The sequence below is a fragment of the Ipomoea triloba genome, chromosome 12 (genome assembly GCF_003576645.1).
Source record: "Ipomoea triloba cultivar NCNSP0323 chromosome 12, ASM357664v1".
Lineage (NCBI taxonomy): Eukaryota > Viridiplantae > Streptophyta > Magnoliopsida > Solanales > Convolvulaceae > Ipomoea > Ipomoea triloba.
The window spans coordinates 3,027,717-3,049,013 of record NC_044927.1 but is presented as its reverse complement, the minus strand read 5'-3'; the positions used below and the strand labels follow the sequence as shown (position 1 = coordinate 3,049,013).

The following is a 21,297-nucleotide window of genomic DNA, read 5'->3' as shown; positions in this document are numbered from 1 at the left end:
AATTATTGTTAATAGAATTTTACATTTGACAAATTTAACCAAATCGTATGGTTTATTTGAGTAATGAATATCAATTCTATCTCTGTACATCTTTTGTATATGCAATAAGAAAAAACAAATTCTTACGAGTTTAATTCAGTAATTCAATACCCAGTATTTGGTTAAAAAGATTTCAAAACTCGACATGACAGCATTGGAATAATGAATTAAAACAAAATAAGCTAACATTTCTGGACTTATCTCCATCATTAATAAAGGTTTTGAAACAAAAGCAAGGGAGGTAGTCGAAATTGGAATTGGAGTTGAAAGAAGCAGCCAACATATGCTTTTCTAGTTAAGGTTTGTGCTTTCATTTTCACAAAGCCCACATTTGGTTGTTTTGTTTGGGTGGGCAAGCACACATATCCCCAGCCCCACTCCTTTCTTTTCTTCCCCATCCCCTCTCTCTCTCTCTTTCTCTGCCAGCTGACTGTCTTCCCATATGCCCCAAACCCCTTCACGCTTTAACATAAATAAATGAAATGAAAGATCCTTCCCCTTAATAACACCTACCATCCCCTCTTATTTATTTAACCACTCTCACTGTGCAACACAACAACAACAACAACAACAACAGCTGTTTCCCTGTTTTTTCACCCTTCATAGTGAATTTAATTTCCACTGTTTTCTCAGAAACTGCAGAGAGGTGAAATAGCTTTGATTTGGTTCCTCGGATCGGGATACATGGTTGTTGGCGGCGGGATTTGGCGGCGGGTTTTGGTGGTGTTTGTGGTATGTGCCGCGGGTATGGAGATGGGGGCGGCGGATCCCAACGACGAGCAGTGTTTGACGCATCTGAGCGCGTCGTTGGAGGATCCGATGAGGAATCTTCAGAACTGGACGAGGGACAGATTCGCGAATCCTTGTCAAGGATTCACCTCGTACTTACAAGGCGCGACTTGCAACAATGGCCGAATCTATAAGCTCTCGCTCAACAATCTCTCGCTCCGAGGCTCCATTTCGCCGTTTCTCTCCAATTGCACGAATCTCCAGGCGTTGGACCTGTCTTCTAACGCCCTAAGTGGGCCCATCCCGCCGGAGCTTCAGTTCCTCGTTAACCTCGCCGTCCTTAATCTCTCCGACAACGCCCTCTCCGGTTCAATCCCGCAGCAGCTCGCGCTCTGTGCTTACCTCAACGTCATCGATCTCCACGACAATCAGCTCTCCGGGCTCATCCCGCCGCAGCTCGGGCTTTTGGTTCGGTTATCCGTTTTCGACGTGTCCAATAACCGGCTCTCCGGCCCGATTCCGGCGTCTCTGGGGAACCGGAGCGGAAACCTAAGGCAGTTCAATGCGAGCTCGTATGAGGGGAATAAGGATCTTTACGGGTACCCGTTACCGTACAAGAAGAATAATGGGCTGTCCATTTTAGCTATTGTGGGGATCGGGCTGGGGAGTGGGTTCTTGAGCTTGGTGCTCAGTTTCACCGCCGTTTGTATGTGGCTGAGAGCCACCGAGCAAAAAATGGCCGCCGAAGAAGGGAAAATCGGCCATCTCATGCCTGATTATTAGATTAAATTAAGCAAAAAAAAAAAAAAAAACTGTATTTACAGGTATGCTAGCCTAGCCAGTTCTTGATTATCAAGATCCCTTTTTTATTTTTATTTTAGTTTTCCCCTTTTCCTATTGGGGGGTGGGGGTTCTTTCATTTTCTTACCCTCTTTGCAGTCTTGGTTGAAAGACCAGTTTTGGTCCCCCTTTTTCCCCTTAACAATTTGACAATGTATAAAGAATTTGAGTGCACTTAAACCCCACTACATTGCTCTGCACAACTTTACTTCTTTCTTTATTCAATCCCCATTTCCATTCAAGAATTTGTGTGTTAATTGGAACGAGAGAAATCAGTAGTCGCTCACTGCCCGCCCGAGAATGAGCACGGACTAAATTACGCCACACCTTATAATTTTAGTCGGCAAAAGAAAGATAAATTAGCACAAATTATTGATTGGATAGGCTCAATTCTAACAAATCTAATAGACCGATTTATTTAAAGTCAAACTTATAACTTTATAGTCGTTAATATATATAGTTTTTACAATTTTTTTGTTTGAGGTGGTGGAAGGCCATTTCCAAGAACACCACAGCCACATATATTCTTGCATTATTGGTTAGCAGTAGACAGTAGTATATTCCAATTTCCAAGCACTTGGCTCTTGGTATCAAACAAGGATTTCTCCCCCTATTTAAATCTAAGCGCTATATTAAACACATATAGGGTACGGTTTGGCAATTAATTAGTACATGTTTTTTTTTTTTGAGTGTAGTCCACGTTTTCACCGTCGAACACAGTGACTAATCCCATATTGTAGGCACCTCTATTGGGTGAGACAGTTGGCCTGGAGATTAGTACATAATTATGTTACATCACAAGCACATAAATGAATTGTAGCTCAAACCAACAAGACTAATAGACTACTCTTGTTGAGAGTTGATAATCAAATTTATAACCTTATAATTCAGCGAGCGGATTAATCATTATTGTCTAATGTGGTATGTTAAACTATTAGGTCGAAACATGTAAAATTAGACTGGAGAATCCGTGACTATAGTCTTGTATGTGCTAATTATTTGTCGATAATTACATTATATTTCAACTAAACTTGTAATAAATACAAGGTTTTTAAGAAAAGAATTATTCTTTATATGACTCACATGTCATTAATGTTTATTTTAAGGAATGATAACCAAGTATGATGAATTGATGACTAGGGTCCAAAAGTGATACTGTATACAAAGTTAAGAAATAAAATAATAAAGTTGATAAACATACAGGGATTACAGGTTTGACAGGAATGGCCCTTATTTAGCACTATGATTGAAGATGGTGGATTTGAGTGGTTGACATCATAATTCATTGTGGACTTGTTAGTGTATAACATTCTACCTTTCTACTGTTCTGTCTTTACTTTAAGCATTCCTTTAATTTATTTTATACTTTCACACCTCAATTTATACTTACTTCAAACTTCAGCAAGTTATTATTAGGCTATTAGAACAAAATGGATCATACTTGAAAATAACAAAGAAATTTTACCATGCCCAAAAAAATGTGGTTACTACTATAGTTTGATAAAGACAGATTAACTTAATCAGGTGAATTCGATAAAATTAGCAAATTCGGTTTAAGTAGAAGTCTATTAGACATGCGTGTCAAACATCATTAATATCATTTAATGCTCACGTGTGGAGCTGTTGCCATAACACAACACGTGGGGCGTTACATGCGAATCCTCAACTAATAATTATATATGCCGGATGCTTAGAATTATGGGAAAATATTAGTGTAAATAGTAAGTTTTCACATTATATTTAGATCCAACAGCTATCATTTTGTATTGTTACCATGTTACCTTTCCTTATAGATGATTGTATTCAAATTACTTCTTAATCACTAAGTTAATACTATTTGTTATCCATACATGATTATGTATTATTCAAGTATTCAACTTATTAAACGTTTTATGGCAATCTATTTTTTGTACTAAAAATAGTACTTAGAGTTAATTAAACCCGTCAAAACTCAAAAGTAACTATCATTTTATTTATAAAAATGTTTATTTATTTTTTAAATTTGTGAGAAAGTCCACAACCGCTATCTAAAATTGCATCATGGGTGAAGTTCATATTGTAATTATCGCTGTCAAATGACCATAAGGAGGTAAATCAGTTCGAGCTGCCATAATTAACTTGTCCAAATCAAGAAGAGTAGTAAACAACTTGATATTCAAAAAAAAAAAAAAAACAACAACAACAACAACTTGATATTTTTTTGATATTGTAGAATTTTATGAAAATTAAAGTATATTTAATGGAGTTGATGATGGCTTTTTGGGAGATTAATAATTAGAAAGAGGGAAACAAAAAGAATAGCCCAATAGAGTGATGCGATGGGTTGAGTGTTTAGAGACATATTAAATGGCCCAATACACCGAAAGCAAAGAGGGGCAGTCAAACCAAAGCTTTTGATTCCCCTCATTGATGAGACCTCCAAGAACAGCATGCATGCCATTTTTTCAGTGGGCCAAATTGCCAATACATCTAGTGATTATATATATATTTTTAATACTATTAACTTACTCTGTTATAATGTAGTATATGTTCATATATACTTTCTCAATCTACTAAAATACAAAGAGAATCAATGTCTCCACACTGGGATTCATTTGTAATATCCAGTTACTTTTTAAAGGTAAAAAGGAGAATGGGAAAATTTAAGGAGTGTTTGGTTCAAGTTATATAACATACTTAAGTATTTTTTTTTTTTTTTTAAGATCAAACATAATTAAGTATTTAAGTGTATATGACATTACAAAGTTTACAAAGTCCTGCAGCATAGCAATACAATCACTAACCAAAAATCTCGTATAAAAGAAATCTAAGGTATGAAGGTGTATAGCCTATTTCAGTACCAAACAATCCGGCTCAAAGAAGGATTCAAGGGAACCCAAATGTTTAAGTCATGAAAATATGGTAAAAGGTTTTGTAATTTATATGTATAAGTTGAGATTTAATAAACATGTAGTCACTTTATTTTGAAAATTGACTTCTTACCAAAGTATGAAAAATAGTAAAAGGTTTTGTAATCTTTTAAAATTCATAACTAATAATTGACCAAACAATTGAAAATTTTATATGGATCAATTATAATATTTTGGTTATTTTGAGTGCAAACCTCTATGTAAATATCACAAGGGCTATTCGTAAGAACCAGAGGTGAATTATTGATGTATTATTATATCCCAAAAGAGTAAAATGCCCATTCGAAAAATATTTGATTTCTAAATGGTCAAATATCACAAGGGCTATTTGTATGAAGCAGATGTGAATTATTGATGTATTATTATATCCCAAAAGAGTAAAATGCCCTTCGAAAAATATTTGATTTCTAAATGTTACAATGTAGTTGACTAAAGCACAACGACTTCACTGTGGCTCGAACCTACTTCCATCATCCATGTGGAGTGTTAATCGGAACACCGGATGACACTTGACCACAAAGTCTTTGGCATATTTATTTATAATTATTAATAATCAACAATTATTTTATATGTTATATGTTAAATTTAACAATTACTTTTATCAAATATTTATTTATAAACAATTAATATTAGTCACAGGCAAGAACGGGTCGGGTAAAACTTCGGGTTTTGACTCTAAAATTGGATCTTTATGCAGTTATGCCAATTTGGCAACTGCAAAACTGAAACCCTAAACCCTTGGCGCCTATCCTTTCTCATTCAGTCGCACTCTGTCTCTTCCAGCACTCTGCGTCGCAATCCATGGCGAAGAAGGAGAAATCATCAATTCACAAGGAAAAAGAAGAAGAGCCAAACGAAGAACAACAACATCCCGAAGAAGAGCAGCAAAATGCGGAGTCGTCAGATGACGAAGAAGAAGAGCAGACGTTCGAAGAATTAGGTCTGGACCCTCGACTTGTCCGTGCTCTTAGCAAGAAAAGCATTGAGAAACCAACTCCCATCCAGCGCGTTGCTATCCCTCTTATCCTTGTACGCCATTCTCCTATTGGCTATTGCATAGCTTATAATCTTCAGTCATTAGATACCCTACTTTTCAACTGACCTAAAGTTTGATGGTTTTTACAGGAAGGTAAAGATGTGGTTGCGCGAGCAAAGACTGGTTCTGGAAAGACCTTCGCCTACCTCCTTCCTTTGCTTCAGAAGCTTTTCTCCAATTCGCCTTCCAACAACAATTCTGCTCCCTCTGCCTTCATTCTCGTTCCTACTCGTGAACTCTGCCAGCAAGTATAAATTTTATTCCACATTTGAAAGTTTAAGCTTTTGGTCAATTGGAATTTTATTTTAAAAATTTTTGAACTTTTTGTATTTTACTGCTACTAATTTTTCAGGTTTATTCGGAGGCTATATCCTTACTTGAGTTGTGTAGAGTGCAATTAAAAGTTGTTCAATTGACAAGTACCATGTCAATTTCTGACCTTGTAGGTTAAGTACTTAAGTTCACTAATTTGATGTCAGTATACTTAATTTGATGATGCAATATTAACAGAGGTGACTGCCTGAACTTAATATGCAGAGAACCACATTTGCTGGGTCTCCTGAAATTCTTGTATCTACACCAACTTGCATTCAGACATGCTTATCAAATAGTGTTCTTCAAGCAGAAGCTCTTCAAAATTCCCTCTCAATTATTGTGCTAGATGAGGTGGGTGAAATTTGCCTTTTTAGCTTTATGTAGTTGGACAAATGTTGTTATGCATTTCTTGGTGAACTAGTACAACCTTTCTGAAAGGTTAATTAGATTGTTGCTTACAGTACCTTTCCTAATTTGAAATTTTGAATAGTTGAAATTTATATTGTTACTGCAGGGATGTTTTAACTTTTAATGTGCACGAGTTTGATATTTTGTGTTTTTCAGGCCGACCTTCTTTTGTCATATGGTTACGAAGATGATCTAAAAGCTCTTACATCTCACATACCTAAGCGCTGCCAGTGCCTTCTCATGTCAGCTACTTCAAGGTCTGATCTGCCATTTGCTCTGGATGTTCTGCATGTTCGCTTTTGGATTTCATCAAATTGCTATTTGTTTAATGACTTTAAATCTCTCATATATGAAAGAGAGTGATAGTGTTCTTGAATTTATCCTTTCTCTGGAACATATTTGATCTTATATCTTTCTTCTAAATTTTATATGGAATATAGATTGTTAAAATTTGTGCACAGGCACATAAATTTAAATAGTAGATTTTATTTTATCCATCTCCAGATTTCAAAAGATTGATGTTAATCCTTTTTTTCATGTAAATATCATTGCAGTGATGATGTTGAGAAGCTGAAGAAGCTTATATTACATAATCCCTACATATTAACTTTACCCGAAGTGGGTGATGTTAAGGATGACATAATTCCCAAGAATGTCCAGCAATTTTACGTAAGAGCTTTTGTGCCTTATAACTAAAATACCCGATTTAATATCATTTTGACTTATGACAGTGTGAGCTTTCATTACCATTTTTTTTTCTCGTGTTTAGATTTCTTGCAGTTCCAATGACAAGCTTGTACATATCCTTGCCCTCCTGAAGCTTGAGTTGGTTCAGAAGAGAGTCCTCATATTTACAAATTCTATTGACATGAGTTTTAGACTCAAATTATTTTTTGAACAGGTAGCTTTTCCACTTGTATAGTTTTAAGCATCTGGAGGTGCCTTATCATCTAGAGTTTTCTATATTGTTGGGTTTTACTCTTATCTGTAAAATTGAAATCATTTATAGTTTAGTAATCTATGTCTATGACTTTGAAGCTGTTAAGAGTCCCACATTGAAAATATAAGAGAGAACATATAGGTTTACAAGGCCATGAGTTAGACTAGCTAATTGATTGTATTCAATTTTTAATGTGGTTTGGCCCATGTGCATTATAGCCCAGTTGAGTGACCTTGGCCAATCTTATAATATAACAGAAGCAATTGAAGTTCTTAAGTTTAATCTTTTTTGTTGAAAATCTTACTGACAGTTTGGGATTAAGGCTGCCGTTTTAAATGCTGAGCTTCCACAGAATTCACGCCTGCACATTCTGGAGGTGTAGTGCCTGTGCTATAATCTTATGAAAATTTGAATTTTATTTGCCTTCAGGTATATATATTTTTTATCCTTTGTATATTTTGTCAGACTGATCGTTTGCATTACTACATCTAAATTAGGAATTCAATGCTGGCCTATTTGATTACTTGATTGCAACTGATGATAGCCATTCAGAAGGAAAAGAGCAGATTGATGGTAGAAGCCGCAAGGAACAGAAAAAATCTAAAAGGCATCCAAAGCAGAAATTGGACTCTGAATTTGGGGTTGTGAGAGGAATAGACTTCAAAAATGTGCACACTGTAAGCTTATGTTATTGCAAGCATCTTTTCTGGAGTGTTCCCAATTTGAAATCACTTTTTAATTTTAGGTTGTCTCATATTTTTATCTACTTGTTCTTGGAACTAATTGTAGGAATCTATTTATGCTACATTTTAACAGGTAATCAATTTTGAGATGCCTCAAACAGCTGCGGGCTATGTTCATCGCATTGGACGTACTGGGAGAGCATATAATACGGGTGCATCTGTTTCCCTTGTAAGTATTTGAGGAGAAATGTAAAATGCATGTGTCAAGCATAATGGAATTTTTTGCTTTTCTTATGATTTATTTATTTATTTTTTTAAAAAAATTACAATTTCAATATCTTGGGACCAGGTTAGCTGCAGTTCTATGTATCAATTGTATTTCATAAATTCTATATTTGCCATTGCCATAGTATAGTTGGAAAGGTGAACATTTTTTCTATCCACAGATTTTAAAATCTGATGATTGTGCTTAAACAGGTTTCTCCAGAAGAAGCTGAAATTATTCAAGAGGTCAAATCATTATTAGGAGAAAATGATGGCAATGAATCAAATTTTATTGCTCCCTTTCCATTGCTCACTAAGAATGCAGTAGAGTCCTTGAGATATAGAGCTGAGGTAATAATATATATCTGTTGTATGAAACTGTTTCATAAAGCTTTTTGAATGATATTAATCAGGAAATGCTCTTTTGAAAAGATAATATTTTTGCTCTGCTTGATAATTGTACCTTTTTTTCCCAACAACATCCGTGCACATATATCTCAACTCTCAAGGATGCAATATACTTTGGTACAGTCTAATGAGCATGTGAACCCTCTTAAGTCCTTAGTGAAACAGATTTTCTCCCAAGTGTACAAAAGCTGTGAGAGACTGATAGTTGTTCAAATTTGTGATTTTCTGTATTGCTATTGATATCTTTAAAAATTACAACATTACAGGATGTGGGAAGGAGCGTTACGAAAGTTGCTGTAAGAGAATCACGTGCTCAGGATCTGAGAAACGAAATTCTCAATTCTCAAAAGTAAGTTTACAGAGATTCTTATTTTTATTTCATTATTGTTCTTTCTTTTTAGGGATACTCGCACACACACAGACAGCTTCCTCTTTCTCTCATGTTCACCCCAACCCCACTTTCTTTTTGAAACATGTTTGGGATCTCTTCTTTGCTCTAGTTTTTAATAGAATCGCTGGGGTTTTATCATTGCTGATTACTTGCCAGTCTAAAATTGTTGGAATTTCTTTAGTTAGGTATTTGACCACTTTCTATCTTTGATTTCCACATCATATTAGATGTCACAGATTTGACACCCCCCTCCCCCCACCCCCCCACCCCTTTATTTTTTTTGATAAATATATTTTGTTAGCAGTCTGAGTTAAATTCCCATGTCACCCACTTGTACCATTCAATAATTTGGTGGGTGCTAATTCTGTTCAGGTTGAAGGCTCATTTTCAAGACAATCCTCGGGATTTAGGTATTAAAGCTATACTTTTTTTTTTTGAAATTTTGTGAAACTTTTAAGCATGATACTTACATGTATCTTTTATGGTATGGAAAGATCTTTTGAAACATGACAAAACCCTTAGTAAGAAGGCTCCTGCTCCACACCTGCGCGATGTGCCTGACTACCTTATGGACCCAACAACACAGGAAGCTAGCAAGATTGTAAAACTTGCTAGAGCTGCAATGGGAAACGAGAATGCTCCTCGCCGCAAAGGGGGGTTGAAGGGAAAATTTAAAAGATCCAGAGATCCTCTTAAAACATTCTCGGCAGAGGTATAGTTACAAACTCTCATTCACTATTATTGTTTTCCTGTGGTTTTACTGAGTTATTCGATTACATGACCTGCCAGAACCTCTTTTGTTCCCAAATTAGGTCCCTATCAAAGAGAAATCTGGCCATCTTTTGGTTATTATTTTACCTCACCTTAACTACTATGATCCACTACACATTCTTATTTTTAGCAACCCGAGCGGGCTTCTATTCTGTAAATGGTAGTGTGAACTTGTTTCTGCTTGATTAGATGTATCGTCTTTGATCTCAGGCACCAAAAAGAGCTTCTAAAGGTGGGATGAAGAGGAAGTCAAAAGATGCAGATGCTGGGCCTAAACACAAAAAGAGGTAGAGTGTGCTAATATCATAGAAATTTTGTAAACTGTTTAGATCATAGATTCAAAGTTTTGGTCATTGTAGTTCTTTTCCAAAATGGGTGCTTTAAATATTTATTTCTATGAGAGTAATATTATGGGCCCAACAAAATTTTGTACGTGGAATTGGAGATGCCATTCCAAACAAAATATGGACAGTTGATTCCTTTGTCTTCAACCTAAAGAGAATATGATTCTCATATGCATTCCGATAAGTAAGCAACTTTCTTCTTTCATGGCTTTATCTTGCCTCATTAGTCGCATTCCATGCGTATTTATTTTTGCGTATCCGAGGAGGATAAGGATACTGATACTGATACTTCACTGCTACTAAACTATTAGTTTAAGAGTAACTCTAACTGAGTTGGTTAAGCAGTTATATTAATACTAATACGGAGTATATCATTAAATCAACAAAGACAAAAAATCCTTATAATATAACATCATGTTATTTAATTTAACTTCTTTTTTTTTTTTTTTTTACAATATCAAGTCTAAAATTATTGTCTATTAAAAATTNCATGTTATTTAATTTAACTTCTTTTTTTTTTTTTTTTTTACAATATCAAGTCTAAAATTATTGTCTATTAAAAATTAGAAAGTTGCATAAGTAGTATTGCAAGACCGAATGGCACAGATCTTTCCAGCCACTTTCTTGATCGGATTCTCAATCTAACTTAACATATTTAGACTTGATTGGAAATTTTGGTTGGTTTCCTTTTTTAAAATTGAGGCCTAGACTAGACTTTTTGATGAGCAGACAAAAATGAATGCATTACGCATATGCGTTGTTGCTTCTTTTGTTAAGACACAGCATTGACAACTGTCGTGTGCGGCCCTGCGCGACTCTCCCCCCAAACAATAACGGTTCGGCACTCGACCCCACTGCTGTCCTTTTCAATCGTTACACCTCAAATGAATCTATAGAGTAAAACTGAGTCAAGTTGATCGGATAATTAATTTTTTTAATACTATCAATTCTATTATAATGTAGTATATGCTCATATATACTTGTTCAGGACTCAATGATTTGTTGCCAGACTTAAAGTCACTATTGAAGGCAAATCTATAGAGTAAAACTGAGTCAAGTTGATCGGATAATTAATTTTTTTAATACTATCAATTCTATTATAATGTAGTATATGCTCATATATACTTGTTCAGGACTCAATGATTTGTTGCCAGACTTAAAGTCACTATTGAAGGCAAAAATATGGAAAAATTATGGTCTAACGGTGATTTGATTGTGCAACTTGTGATGTAACTGGATTCTAAGGGCAGAATCATATGTATTTAGAATTAGTCTCAGATCACTAAGTATAATAAATAAATACTACGGAAATCTATAATCTATAATATATTAAAAACCAACTTGGCTAACTACCATGGCATTCTGGTCACCATTTTAAATGGGTGGTCATGCATGTATACCATTTCAATTTTCAATCATGATTCACGGTATAATTTGGACTGTCGTTTTTGCGCTGTTCTGCCCAAAATGAAAGCGATGTGTCTAAGCTCACCAATCCCGAATGTTGGTTATAAAACCCACCATCCCGCCGGTGTCTCTCGTCCTCCGCAAAAGCTGCAATTCTTCTGCTTCCTACAACCGCCATTCGCCACCGTCGCCGGGTTCACGACGAAAGGGAACCCCGTCCGCTCTGCACATTTATAAACAAGCCCTAACCAGAGGGATCCAAGTTCCAATCTTAAAGGGGGCGAGGGCGAGTGAGATGACGCTCATGGATAACTACATTGCGGGAACATTCATGGTTTCTCTTCTAGGGTTTGTTCTTTTCTACGTTATGAGCAAAAAAGCCAGTGAAACCCGCCGGAATGGCGTCGGAACGCCTACTTGTACGGATAACGGCGAATGTGGGGCCCGCAAGGAGTCCGATGCCGATGTCATTATCGTCGGAGCTGGTGTCGCCGGTGCTGCTCTCGCTCACACCCTTGGCAAGGTCAGATTTCTTCTTCCTTTGCTTTTACAGTAACATTTTTAATCCTGGGATTACTTCCTGCTTCTTTAAATCTGTTCCTTGAATGCCAATCGAATTTCCCTTCCATTTCATTGTTTGCCGCCCTAAATCTTCCCCGCCACCATTGCAGGATGGACGAAGGGTTCGTGTGATTGAAAGAGATTTAACAGAACCTGACCGGATTGTTGGTGAATTGCTCCAACCTGGTGGTTATCTTAAATTAATTGAGCTTGGCCTTCAAGGTATGCAGTTCTATGAAAGTCATCCACTATAGTGCTTTTACCTAATTTAGTCCCGACTGTAGTGATTTTACCCAATTTAGTCAATTCTGACTTTAGTGATTTTAATCAATTTAGTTCTGAATATAGTGATTTTACCCAATTTAGTCCCGACTGTAGTGATTTTACTCAATTTAGTCTCAACTGCAATGATTTTTCTTGATTTAGTTCTTGATTCTAATAGTCAACAAAGATAGAGAACTCAATTCGGTAAAACCATCGAACTCCAGAACCCAATTAAGTTCAAAAAGTCATTTAGGATTAAATCGAGAAAAAATAGTATAGTTGAGAACTAAATTGGTTATTAACTCCTATGAAAGTCTTTGAATACACCTTCCTTAGAAACTGGAATGACAATAAACTGTTATATACTATTCTCAAAAAAAAAAAAAAAAAACTGTTATATACTCTACATTTCCAGCCTCTGGTATTTTCTTCTTTATTCTCAGTGAACTGTAATCTGTAACTTGTTCTGCAGATTGTGTTGATAAAATTGATGCTCAGCGTGTTGTTGGCTATGCACTTTTCAAAGATGGGAAGAACACTAAAGTGTCTTATCCTCTAGAAAATTTCAGTTCTGATGTGTCTGGCAGAAGCTTTCATAACGGGCAGTTCATACAGAGGATGAGAGAAAAAGCTGCCTCCCTTCCCAAGTACAGTTTCAATTGTGTTTTGCAGTTTTAACTTCGTTTCTTAGATAAGTTCATTCCAAATTATCGTTTTCTTAGATAATAACCCCATTTGTTTCCTTCAATTTACTTAATCATGTGCAGTGTTCAATTGGAGCAAGGTAGTGTAACGTCGTTGCTTGAAGAAAATGGAACTGTAAAAGGTGTTCAGTACAAAACTAAAGATGGTCAAGAACATAAAGCTTATGCTCCTCTTACAATAGTTTGTGATGGCTGCTTTTCAAACTTACGACGCTCTCTCTGCAACCCCCAGGTATAGTTTTGGAACTGTCTTTTGACTTTGCAGAATGTCTATGAACTTAAGATAGTCTGTGATGGTGTAAAAAAAAATTGTCATTTTTATTTCTTATTCTTGCTACATGTAAAATTCAGGAAATTAGCACATTTATGTTCTTGAAGTATTTCTACAAGCTGATTTAGTTGAACTTTCTCTAGGTTGAAAGTCCATCTCACTTTGTTGGTTTGGTACTGGAGAATTGTCAACTTCCATACGCGAATCATGGGCATGTTATTTTGGCAGATCCTTCGCCCATCTTGTTTTACCCAATTAGTAGCACAGAAATTCGTTGCTTAGTTGACATACCTGGCCAAAAGCTTCCTTCGATTGCTAATGGTGAAATGGCGAAATATTTGAAGACTGTGGTGGCTCCTCAGGTACTCTGCTGTCATCATAATGCCCATTTCAGAATGTCTCTGTATTGATGCTTTTTGTATTTAGTATTAAATCTCTATTTTTATTAAGGTTCCACCCGAGCTCCATGATTCCTTTACATCTGCTGTGGATAATGGAAATATTAGAACAATGCCGAATAGAACTATGCCTGCTGCACCCTATCCCACTCCTGGAGCCGTTTTACTGGGCGATGCTTTCAACATGCGCCATCCTTTAACCGGTGGAGGAATGACTGTAGCCCTATCGGACATTGTAGTGCTAAGGGACCTTCTTAGGCCGTTGCAGAACCTGAATGATGCCGATGCATTGTGCAGATACCTTGAGTCGTTTTATACTTTGCGTAAGGTAATGCTACATTATTGTCTTCAGATATTCCATTGTTGAAAAGTTGAAGTGATTCTCTCTTTGCTGCCAAGAATATTGACTTTGGTTCTGAATATACAGCCAGTGGCATCTACAATCAATACTTTGGCTGGAGCCCTGTACAAAGTGTTCTGTGCTTCTCCTGACCAAGCGAGGAAGGAAATGCGCCAAGCATGTTTCGACTATTTGAGCCTTGGAGGTACTTGCTCAACAGGACCTGTGGCTCTGCTATCTGGGCTTAACCCGCGCCCATTGAGCTTAGTCATGCACTTCTTTGCGGTGGCCATATATGGAGTTGGTCGTCTGCTCGTACCGTTTCCTTCTCCCAAGCGATTATGGATTGGAGCTAGATTAATCTCGGTATGAAGCTCATTCCCTTTTCTTCTCTTATTCAGTGTTGTATCCTCCATGGTGCAACAAAGTCATACATATTCTAAATACATTTACTTTCAGGCTGCATCTGGGATCATATTTCCCATCATAAAGGCAGAAGGGGTCAGGCAAATGTTCTTTCCTGCAACGGTACCAGCTTATTTTAGAGCTCCTCGTGTTAAGTAAATCATCTTGAACTGGAAAAACCATCTGGGATCATAAACCATTCTTTTTGCTCATCTTCCCTTGCTCAAAACAAGATATGTGTACACGTTCAACCTTTTCAGAGGAGTTAACTAGCGAGGTAGAAATGTAAAACCCATTGTGCATGATTAACAAACTTCAAACTGTAGAAAAGAGACCATCAAGCTTAACCATGTTGTATTACAATTACAATGAAGATGTGCTTTGTTCTTTGGGCTCTCTCCAATCAAGTCTCTTCATCTTTGCTTATTTATTTGTCTATGCAGATGTTCATATGTATTTCTTTCTCTTGCCATGTTTGTAAGTATGGAGCTATGATCTAACCCAACTACTGCCTGGTTGCTTTATAACCCTATATCTTTGCATCAATTCCCTGACACTAGCTGATTCCTCCCACTTCCCTGCATCAGCATAAATATTTGACAATAGAACATAAACTGCTGGGTTGTTCTTTTCAGATTCAAGAAGAATTCCTGCAACAATTCTTCCTAATCTGGTATTACCATGACCTGCACATGAACTGAATAATGTCCACCAGACAGTGGAATCTACCTCAAATTTCTTGGTTTTTACTAGCTTTTCTGCCTCGTCGAGATAACCAGCTCGGCTTAGAATATCAACAATGCAAGAGAAGTGCTCCACTCCAGGCTTAATGCCATAATTATTAACGATAGAGTTAAATATTTGAATGCCATCTTCAACTAAACCTGCATGACTACAAGCTGAAAGAACTCCTGTAAAAGTTGCCTTGTCTGGTTCGACTCGAGTTGAATTTAGCATCATTTCAAAACAATGAACAGCTTCCCCTCCTTTCCCATGCTGTGCATAGGCAGATATCATTGAATTCCAAGAGACAACATCTCTTTCAGTCATGGTCTGGAACACCCTTGTAGACCAATGCAAAATCCCACACTTTGAGTACAGGGCAATCAGAGTGTTACCTATAGAAGTTTCTAAAAATAATCCAAATTTAAGAATGTATCCATGAATCTGCTTCCCGTGCTGGAAAGAAGGAATACCGGCACAAGCACTCAAGACAGTGCTGAGAGTGTAAGCATTAGGCGTCAATCCTTCTGCCAGAAGCTCACTGAACAGGTTCAAACTCTGCATAGGAAATCCATTTGATTGGCAACCAGAAATCATCGCGTTCCATGATATCAAGTTTCTGGTAAACATGTCATGAAAGTATCTATAGGCCTGCTCTATTTCACCAAGCTTACAAAAGGCAGAAACCAATGCATTTGAAACTTCAATTTTCAAGATAAGCCCATTCTTGATTACTATGGAAAGAATTATCTCAGCATGAGCTACTGACTGTGAACTTGATAGTAAGCTTCCTAAAGTAAATTCATCTGCCACAACCCCTTCCCTCTGCATTTCAAGGTAAGCCAAAATCGCTTCTCCACTCAAATTCTCTTGGGCGTAGCTTGTTATCATGGCATTCCATGACACAATATCCTTCTCTTTTATTCTTTCGAAAATCAAACAAGTGGATTTTAAGTCCTGACAATTGGAATACATGGTCATTGCAGCATTACTCACAGAAGTGCAATCTCCAAAACCCTGTTTCACTACTAGTCCATGAATTTGAGTTGCAATCATGGCATCAAAACATGAACTCATTAAACTGACAAAAGTCAGCTCAGTTGGCATCAGATAAATATTTCTCATATGATTGAACATCACTAATGCCTCCTCATTTCTTTCCATGCTCACTAGCCCGGCAATCATTCCATTGTAAGTTATTTGATCAACCACTTCATCATCTGCATCTTCGAAAACCCAGCATGCATCCACAACAGATTTACAGTTAAAGTACATTGTCACCAAAGCATTGATAACAGAAGTTGTAGCCAAAAACCCAGTTTTGACTACCATTGAATGCACTTGTCTCCCCAAACTCCATAGCTCCAAGGAGCAGAGACTCAAGACACTGGCAAAAGTGTAATTATCGTGTGAAACACCCAAAGAGTGCATTTTCTGAAACAAATTCAACGCAACCTCATCATCGCCGTTGTCTGCACAGCCAGTGATAATCGCATTCCACACAGCAACATCTCTCCGCGGCATTTCATCAAACACCTGGAGAGCATACTCCACTTCACCAAGCTTTGTGCACGCAGACAGTAATGTAGTCCACGAATAAACATCTGGACTTTGAATTTCGGTGAAGAGCCTTTTGACACCGCACAAATCTTGGGACTTGGCGTAGAAGGAAAGCAGAGCATTTGAAACATGGGAAAAAGCTGTTAACCCAGCCCGAAACCCAAAGGCGTGGAGTTGAGCGCCGAAGACGAGGGTGTGTTGGATGTTGGCGCAGGCAGTGAGGACGGTGGAAAGGGTGTAGTGGTCTGGTCTGAGAAGGTGGGAGGAGTGAATATGGTGAAAGAGGTGGAGAGCACTGTAGAATTGGCGGCAATGAGTGAAATCAGCAAGAAGACAATTAAGTTTGATGAGGTGGCCTCTGAGGTTTTGTGGTATGCCCATTAACAATAAGCAATTCTTAAGTGAATGAAGAAGACATACCCAGATTCGCAGGGGAGGGAGGCAGCGACCGCAGCGCCGTCGGACGGAGACTGAGTTTGGCTTCTGCAGGAATCTGGAATGGATTCGTCTATCTGTTAGATGTTAGTATTTAGGAATTTTTTTAGATTTTAGGAAATTAGGATTTAGGAGATGAGGAATAGGGATTTAGGGATTTTAGATGTTAGTATTTAAGAATTTAGATTTTATGAACAGATACTGCATTGTAATAGAGTTAGTAGTATTAAAAAAAGAAAAAAAAAAGAATTTAGATTTTAATTTAGGATTAGGTTTTTGAGGGTCAAATTTTAATTTTTAATTGTTAAAAGGTCAGTTTTATAAATTTTATACGGTCTGGTTCGGGTGAGAATCACTTGCTTCGGTGTAAATTTTTGATTTTTTATGCACCGTTGAAATGTGAGATTGGACGGCCGAGATATGATGTAACTGTATTTTATGCGTGTGGGGTAGTATTGTCATTTGCTGAGATTTGTGCATCTTTCCATTTTAATAAACCCTAATTTCCTTTCCGTCCGCTTTCTTCTTTCTAGTTTCTTCCCTTTGTATTTGGTTTCTAAAAACACAGCATAGGCGTTTTCAAGGGAGCTGCTATCTGTTGGAAACGATGGCCAACTCCTCTCTCCGCCACTCCAAACGACTTGTTTCGTCCTCTGCAACATCGAATCAAGGTTTTTTTTTTCTCCTTCTTTCGCTTGTCTGTGCGTGCTGCGTGCGAGCTAGTATAACTTAAAAACTAACTAACTTTCTGTGCATTTTTTCTTGTTTTTCAATTATTTATTTATGTTAAAGTATATTGATACCATTTTTGGAAGTCTAAAATACATTGTATATAATGTATTTAGGAATTTTAGATGTTAGTATTTAGGAATTTAGATTTTAGGATTAGGTTTTAGATGTTAGTATTTAGGAATTTAGATTTTAGGATTAGGTTTTTGAGGGTTAAATTTAGGAATTTAGATTTTAGGATTAGGTTTTTGAGGGTTAAAATTTTAATTTTTAATTGTTAAAAGGTCAGTTTTATAAATTTTATACGGTCTGGTTCTGGTGAGAATCACTGCTTCGGTGTAAATTTCTAAATTTTTATGCATCGTTGAAATGTGAGATTAGACGGTCGAGATATGATGTGGGGTAGTATTGTCATTTGCTGAGATTTGTGCATCTTTCCATTTTAATAAACCCTAATTTCCTTTCAGTCTGCTTTCTTCTTTCTAGTTTCTTCCCTTTGTATTTGGTTTTCTAAAAACACAGCATAGGGTTTTTCAAGGGAGCTGTTCTCTGTTGAAAACGATGGCCAACTCCTCTCTCCGCCGCTCCAAACGACTTGCTTCGTCCTCTGCAACACCGAATCAAGGTTTTTTTTTTCTCCTTCTTTCGCTTGTCTGTGCGTGCTGCGTGCGAGTTAGTATAAATTAAAACTAACTAGCTTTCTGTGCATTTTTGTTATTGTTTTTCAATTATTTATTTATGTTAAAGAGTATTGATACCATTTTTGGAAGTCTAAAATACATTGTATATAATGTATTTAGGAATTTTAGATGTTAGTATTTAGGAATTTAGATTTTAGGATTAGGTTTTTGAGGGTTAAATTTTAATATTTAATTGTTAAAAGGTCAGTTTTATAAATTTTATACGGTCTGGTTCTGTTGAGAATCACTGCTTCGGTGTAAATTTCTAAATTTTTATGCACCATTGAAATGTGAGATTGGACGGCCGAGATATGATGTAACTGTATTTTATGCGTGTGGGGTAGTATTGTCATTTGCTGAGATTTGTGCATCCTTCCATTTTAATAAACCCTAATTCCCTTTCCGTCCGCTTTCTTCTTTCTAGTTTCTTCCCTTTGTATTTGGTTTTCTAAAAACACAGCATAGGGTTTTTCAAGGGAGCTGTTCTCTGTTGGAAATGATGGCCAACTCTTCTATCCGCTGCTCCAAATGACTTGTTTCGTCCTCTGCAACACCGAATCAAGGTTTTTTTTTTCTCCTTCTTTCGCTTGTCTGTGCGTGCTGCGTGCGAGTTAGTATAAATTAAAACTAACTAGCTTTCTGTGCATTTTTGTTATTGTTTTTCAATTATTTATTTATGTTAAAGAGTATTGATACCATTTTTGGAAGTCTAAAATACATTGTATATAATGTATTTAGGAATTTTAGATGTTAGTATTTAGGAATTTAGATTTTAGGATTAGGTTTTTGAGGGTTAAATTTTAATATTTAATTGTTAAAAGGTCAGTTTTATAAATTTTATACGGTCTGGTTCTGTTGAGAATCACTGCTTCGGTGTAAATTTCTAAATTTTTATGCACCATTGAAATGTGAGATTGGACGGCCGAGATATGATGTAACTGTATTTTATGCGTGTGGGGTAGTATTGTCATTTGCTGAGATTTGTGCATCCTTCCATTTTAATAAACCCTAATTCCCTTTCCGTCCGCTTTCTTCTTTCTAGTTTCTTCCCTTTGTATTTGGTTTTCTAAAAACACAGCATAGGGTTTTTCAAGGGAGCTGTTCTCTGTTGGAAATGATGGCCAACTCTTCTATCCGCTGCTCCAAATGACTTGTTTCGTCCTCTGCAACACCGAATCAAGGTTTTTTTTTTCTCCTTCTTTCGCTTGTCTGTGCGTGCTGCGTGCGAGTTAGTATAAATTAAAACTAACTAGCTTTCTGTGCATTTTTTCTTGTTTTTCAATTATTTATTTATGTTAAAGTGTATTGATACCATTTTTGGAAGTCTAAAATACATTGTATATAATATATTTAGGAATTTTAGATGTTAGAATTTAGGAATTTAGATTTTAGGATTAGGTTTTTGAGGGTTAAATTTTAATATTTAATTGTCAAAAGGTGAGTTTTATAGATGTAATTGTTTCCTTTCCTTATGCTCTCTACTTTCTCAACCGACTGAAGCACAAAGAGTCAACAATTGACTCCACTGAGGCTCAAACTCACTCTCATCATACCTGTGGGAGTGTTAACTGGGACACCGGGTGCCACTAAACCACAAGGTCTTTGGCTTTCTAATTTCTTCCCTTTGTATTTGGTTTTCTAAAAACACAGCATAGGGTTTTTCAAGGGAGCTGCTCTCTGTTGGAAACGATGGCCAACTCCTCTCTCTGCCGCTCCAAACGACTTGCTTCGTCCTCTGCAACACCGAATCAAGGTTTTTTTTTTCTCCTTCTTTCGCTTGCCTGTGCGTGCTGCGTGCAAGTTAGTATAAATTAAAAACTAGCTAACTTATTGTGCATTTTTTTCTTGTTTTTCAATTATTTATTTATGTTAAAGTGTATTGATGCCATTTTTGGAAGTCTAAAATACATTGTATATAATTGAATGTCTATAAGATCATATCATTGTTGTTTCCAAACAACTTAATCTTGACAGGCATGTTTTTATCTGTATATATGAATGATAATAGTGAACAATGTTGAGATATTAATTTATGATGCAATTTTACACTTTTACTCTTAGGCTTGTGCAATTTTACTATGTGTTTCTTTTTTTTTTTTTTTAAAGGGTTTTGGGTTTTTTTTTTGTGCAATTTCATTGTGTTGCTGGACCTGTTAGTGTGGTGTGGTTTGTTATGGAACCAGAACCTTGTATAAAGGTTCTACGTCCTGTTCTGGAACCATTCATATTCGAACTTTTTTGTTTTGTTTTTTTTTAAAAAAAAAAAATCGTTTTGTATTTTAAAATTTATTAAAATTCAACAATTTGAAGGTTAACTTGAAGGTTACACTTTTTAAAAAATTGTTATAATTCAACTTTAAAATGTTATTCAAACTTTAAACTTTAATCAATTAATAGTTAAACTTTATTCTAATAATAAATAGTGGTATGGGTGTGGGGGGGGGGGGTGGGGGTGGTTTGTGCTGTTGGAGGTAATTGTGTGTTCATTTCAGTGTGGTGGGTGCTTTTCGTGGTTTTGGTGTGCACTTTTTCATTTTTTTTTTGTTGGTCACATGTGTTAATTGATGTGTCTTAGATTTTTGGGTTGGGGTCGTGATTTATTGTCATGTTTTGTGGTGGTTGATAAGGGGGTGATGTTGTACTGTGTGGGGATTTGGTTTGTGCAAGTACATGTATTGTATGTTTGCGTGGAGGTGTTTGTTATTGGGGAGGGGGAGGGGGATGGGGGGGGGGGGGGGGGGGG

General features: G+C 36.5%; 4 protein-coding genes across 4 annotated transcripts; 3 read left to right on the top strand and 1 right to left on the bottom strand.

Moving 5' to 3' along the window:
* The first annotated feature begins 377 nt into the window (after positions 1-377).
* On the top strand, positions 378-1,808 carry LOC115998721 (receptor-like protein 44). The gene has a single exon (XM_031238361.1). The coding sequence runs from the start codon at positions 724-726 to the stop codon at positions 1,549-1,551; it is 828 nt and encodes a 275-aa protein (XP_031094221.1). The 5' UTR covers positions 378-723; the 3' UTR covers positions 1,552-1,808.
* A 3,430-nt stretch (positions 1,809-5,238) lies between these two features.
* Positions 5,239-10,282, top strand: LOC115998220 (DEAD-box ATP-dependent RNA helicase 16). Its single transcript, XM_031237717.1, has 15 exons — positions 5,239-5,546; positions 5,643-5,801; positions 5,906-5,995; positions 6,091-6,219; positions 6,433-6,533; positions 6,831-6,945; positions 7,046-7,177; positions 7,527-7,592; positions 7,714-7,893; positions 8,033-8,128; positions 8,377-8,514; positions 8,838-8,920; positions 9,335-9,372; positions 9,457-9,674; positions 9,944-10,282. The coding sequence occupies exons 1-15, from the start codon at positions 5,319-5,321 to the stop codon at positions 10,022-10,024; spliced, it is 1,854 nt and encodes a 617-aa protein (XP_031093577.1). The 5' UTR covers positions 5,239-5,318; the 3' UTR covers positions 10,025-10,282.
* Positions 10,283-11,481: 1,199 nt separating this feature from the next.
* On the top strand, positions 11,482-14,834 carry LOC115999778 (squalene epoxidase 3-like). The gene is made up of 8 exons (XM_031239686.1): positions 11,482-12,007; positions 12,156-12,267; positions 12,782-12,956; positions 13,077-13,245; positions 13,428-13,646; positions 13,735-14,010; positions 14,110-14,388; positions 14,482-14,834. The coding sequence occupies exons 1-8, from the start codon at positions 11,579-11,581 to the stop codon at positions 14,584-14,586; spliced, it is 1,764 nt and encodes a 587-aa protein (XP_031095546.1). The 5' UTR covers positions 11,482-11,578; the 3' UTR covers positions 14,587-14,834.
* Positions 13,313-17,295, bottom strand: LOC115999777 (pentatricopeptide repeat-containing protein At3g49740-like). Its single transcript, XM_031239685.1, has one exon. It carries the CDS (start codon positions 17,089-17,091, stop codon positions 14,917-14,919), a length of 2,175 nt encoding a protein of 724 aa, XP_031095545.1. The 5' UTR covers positions 17,092-17,295; the 3' UTR covers positions 13,313-14,916.
* Positions 17,296-21,297: the final 4,002 nt, after the last annotated feature.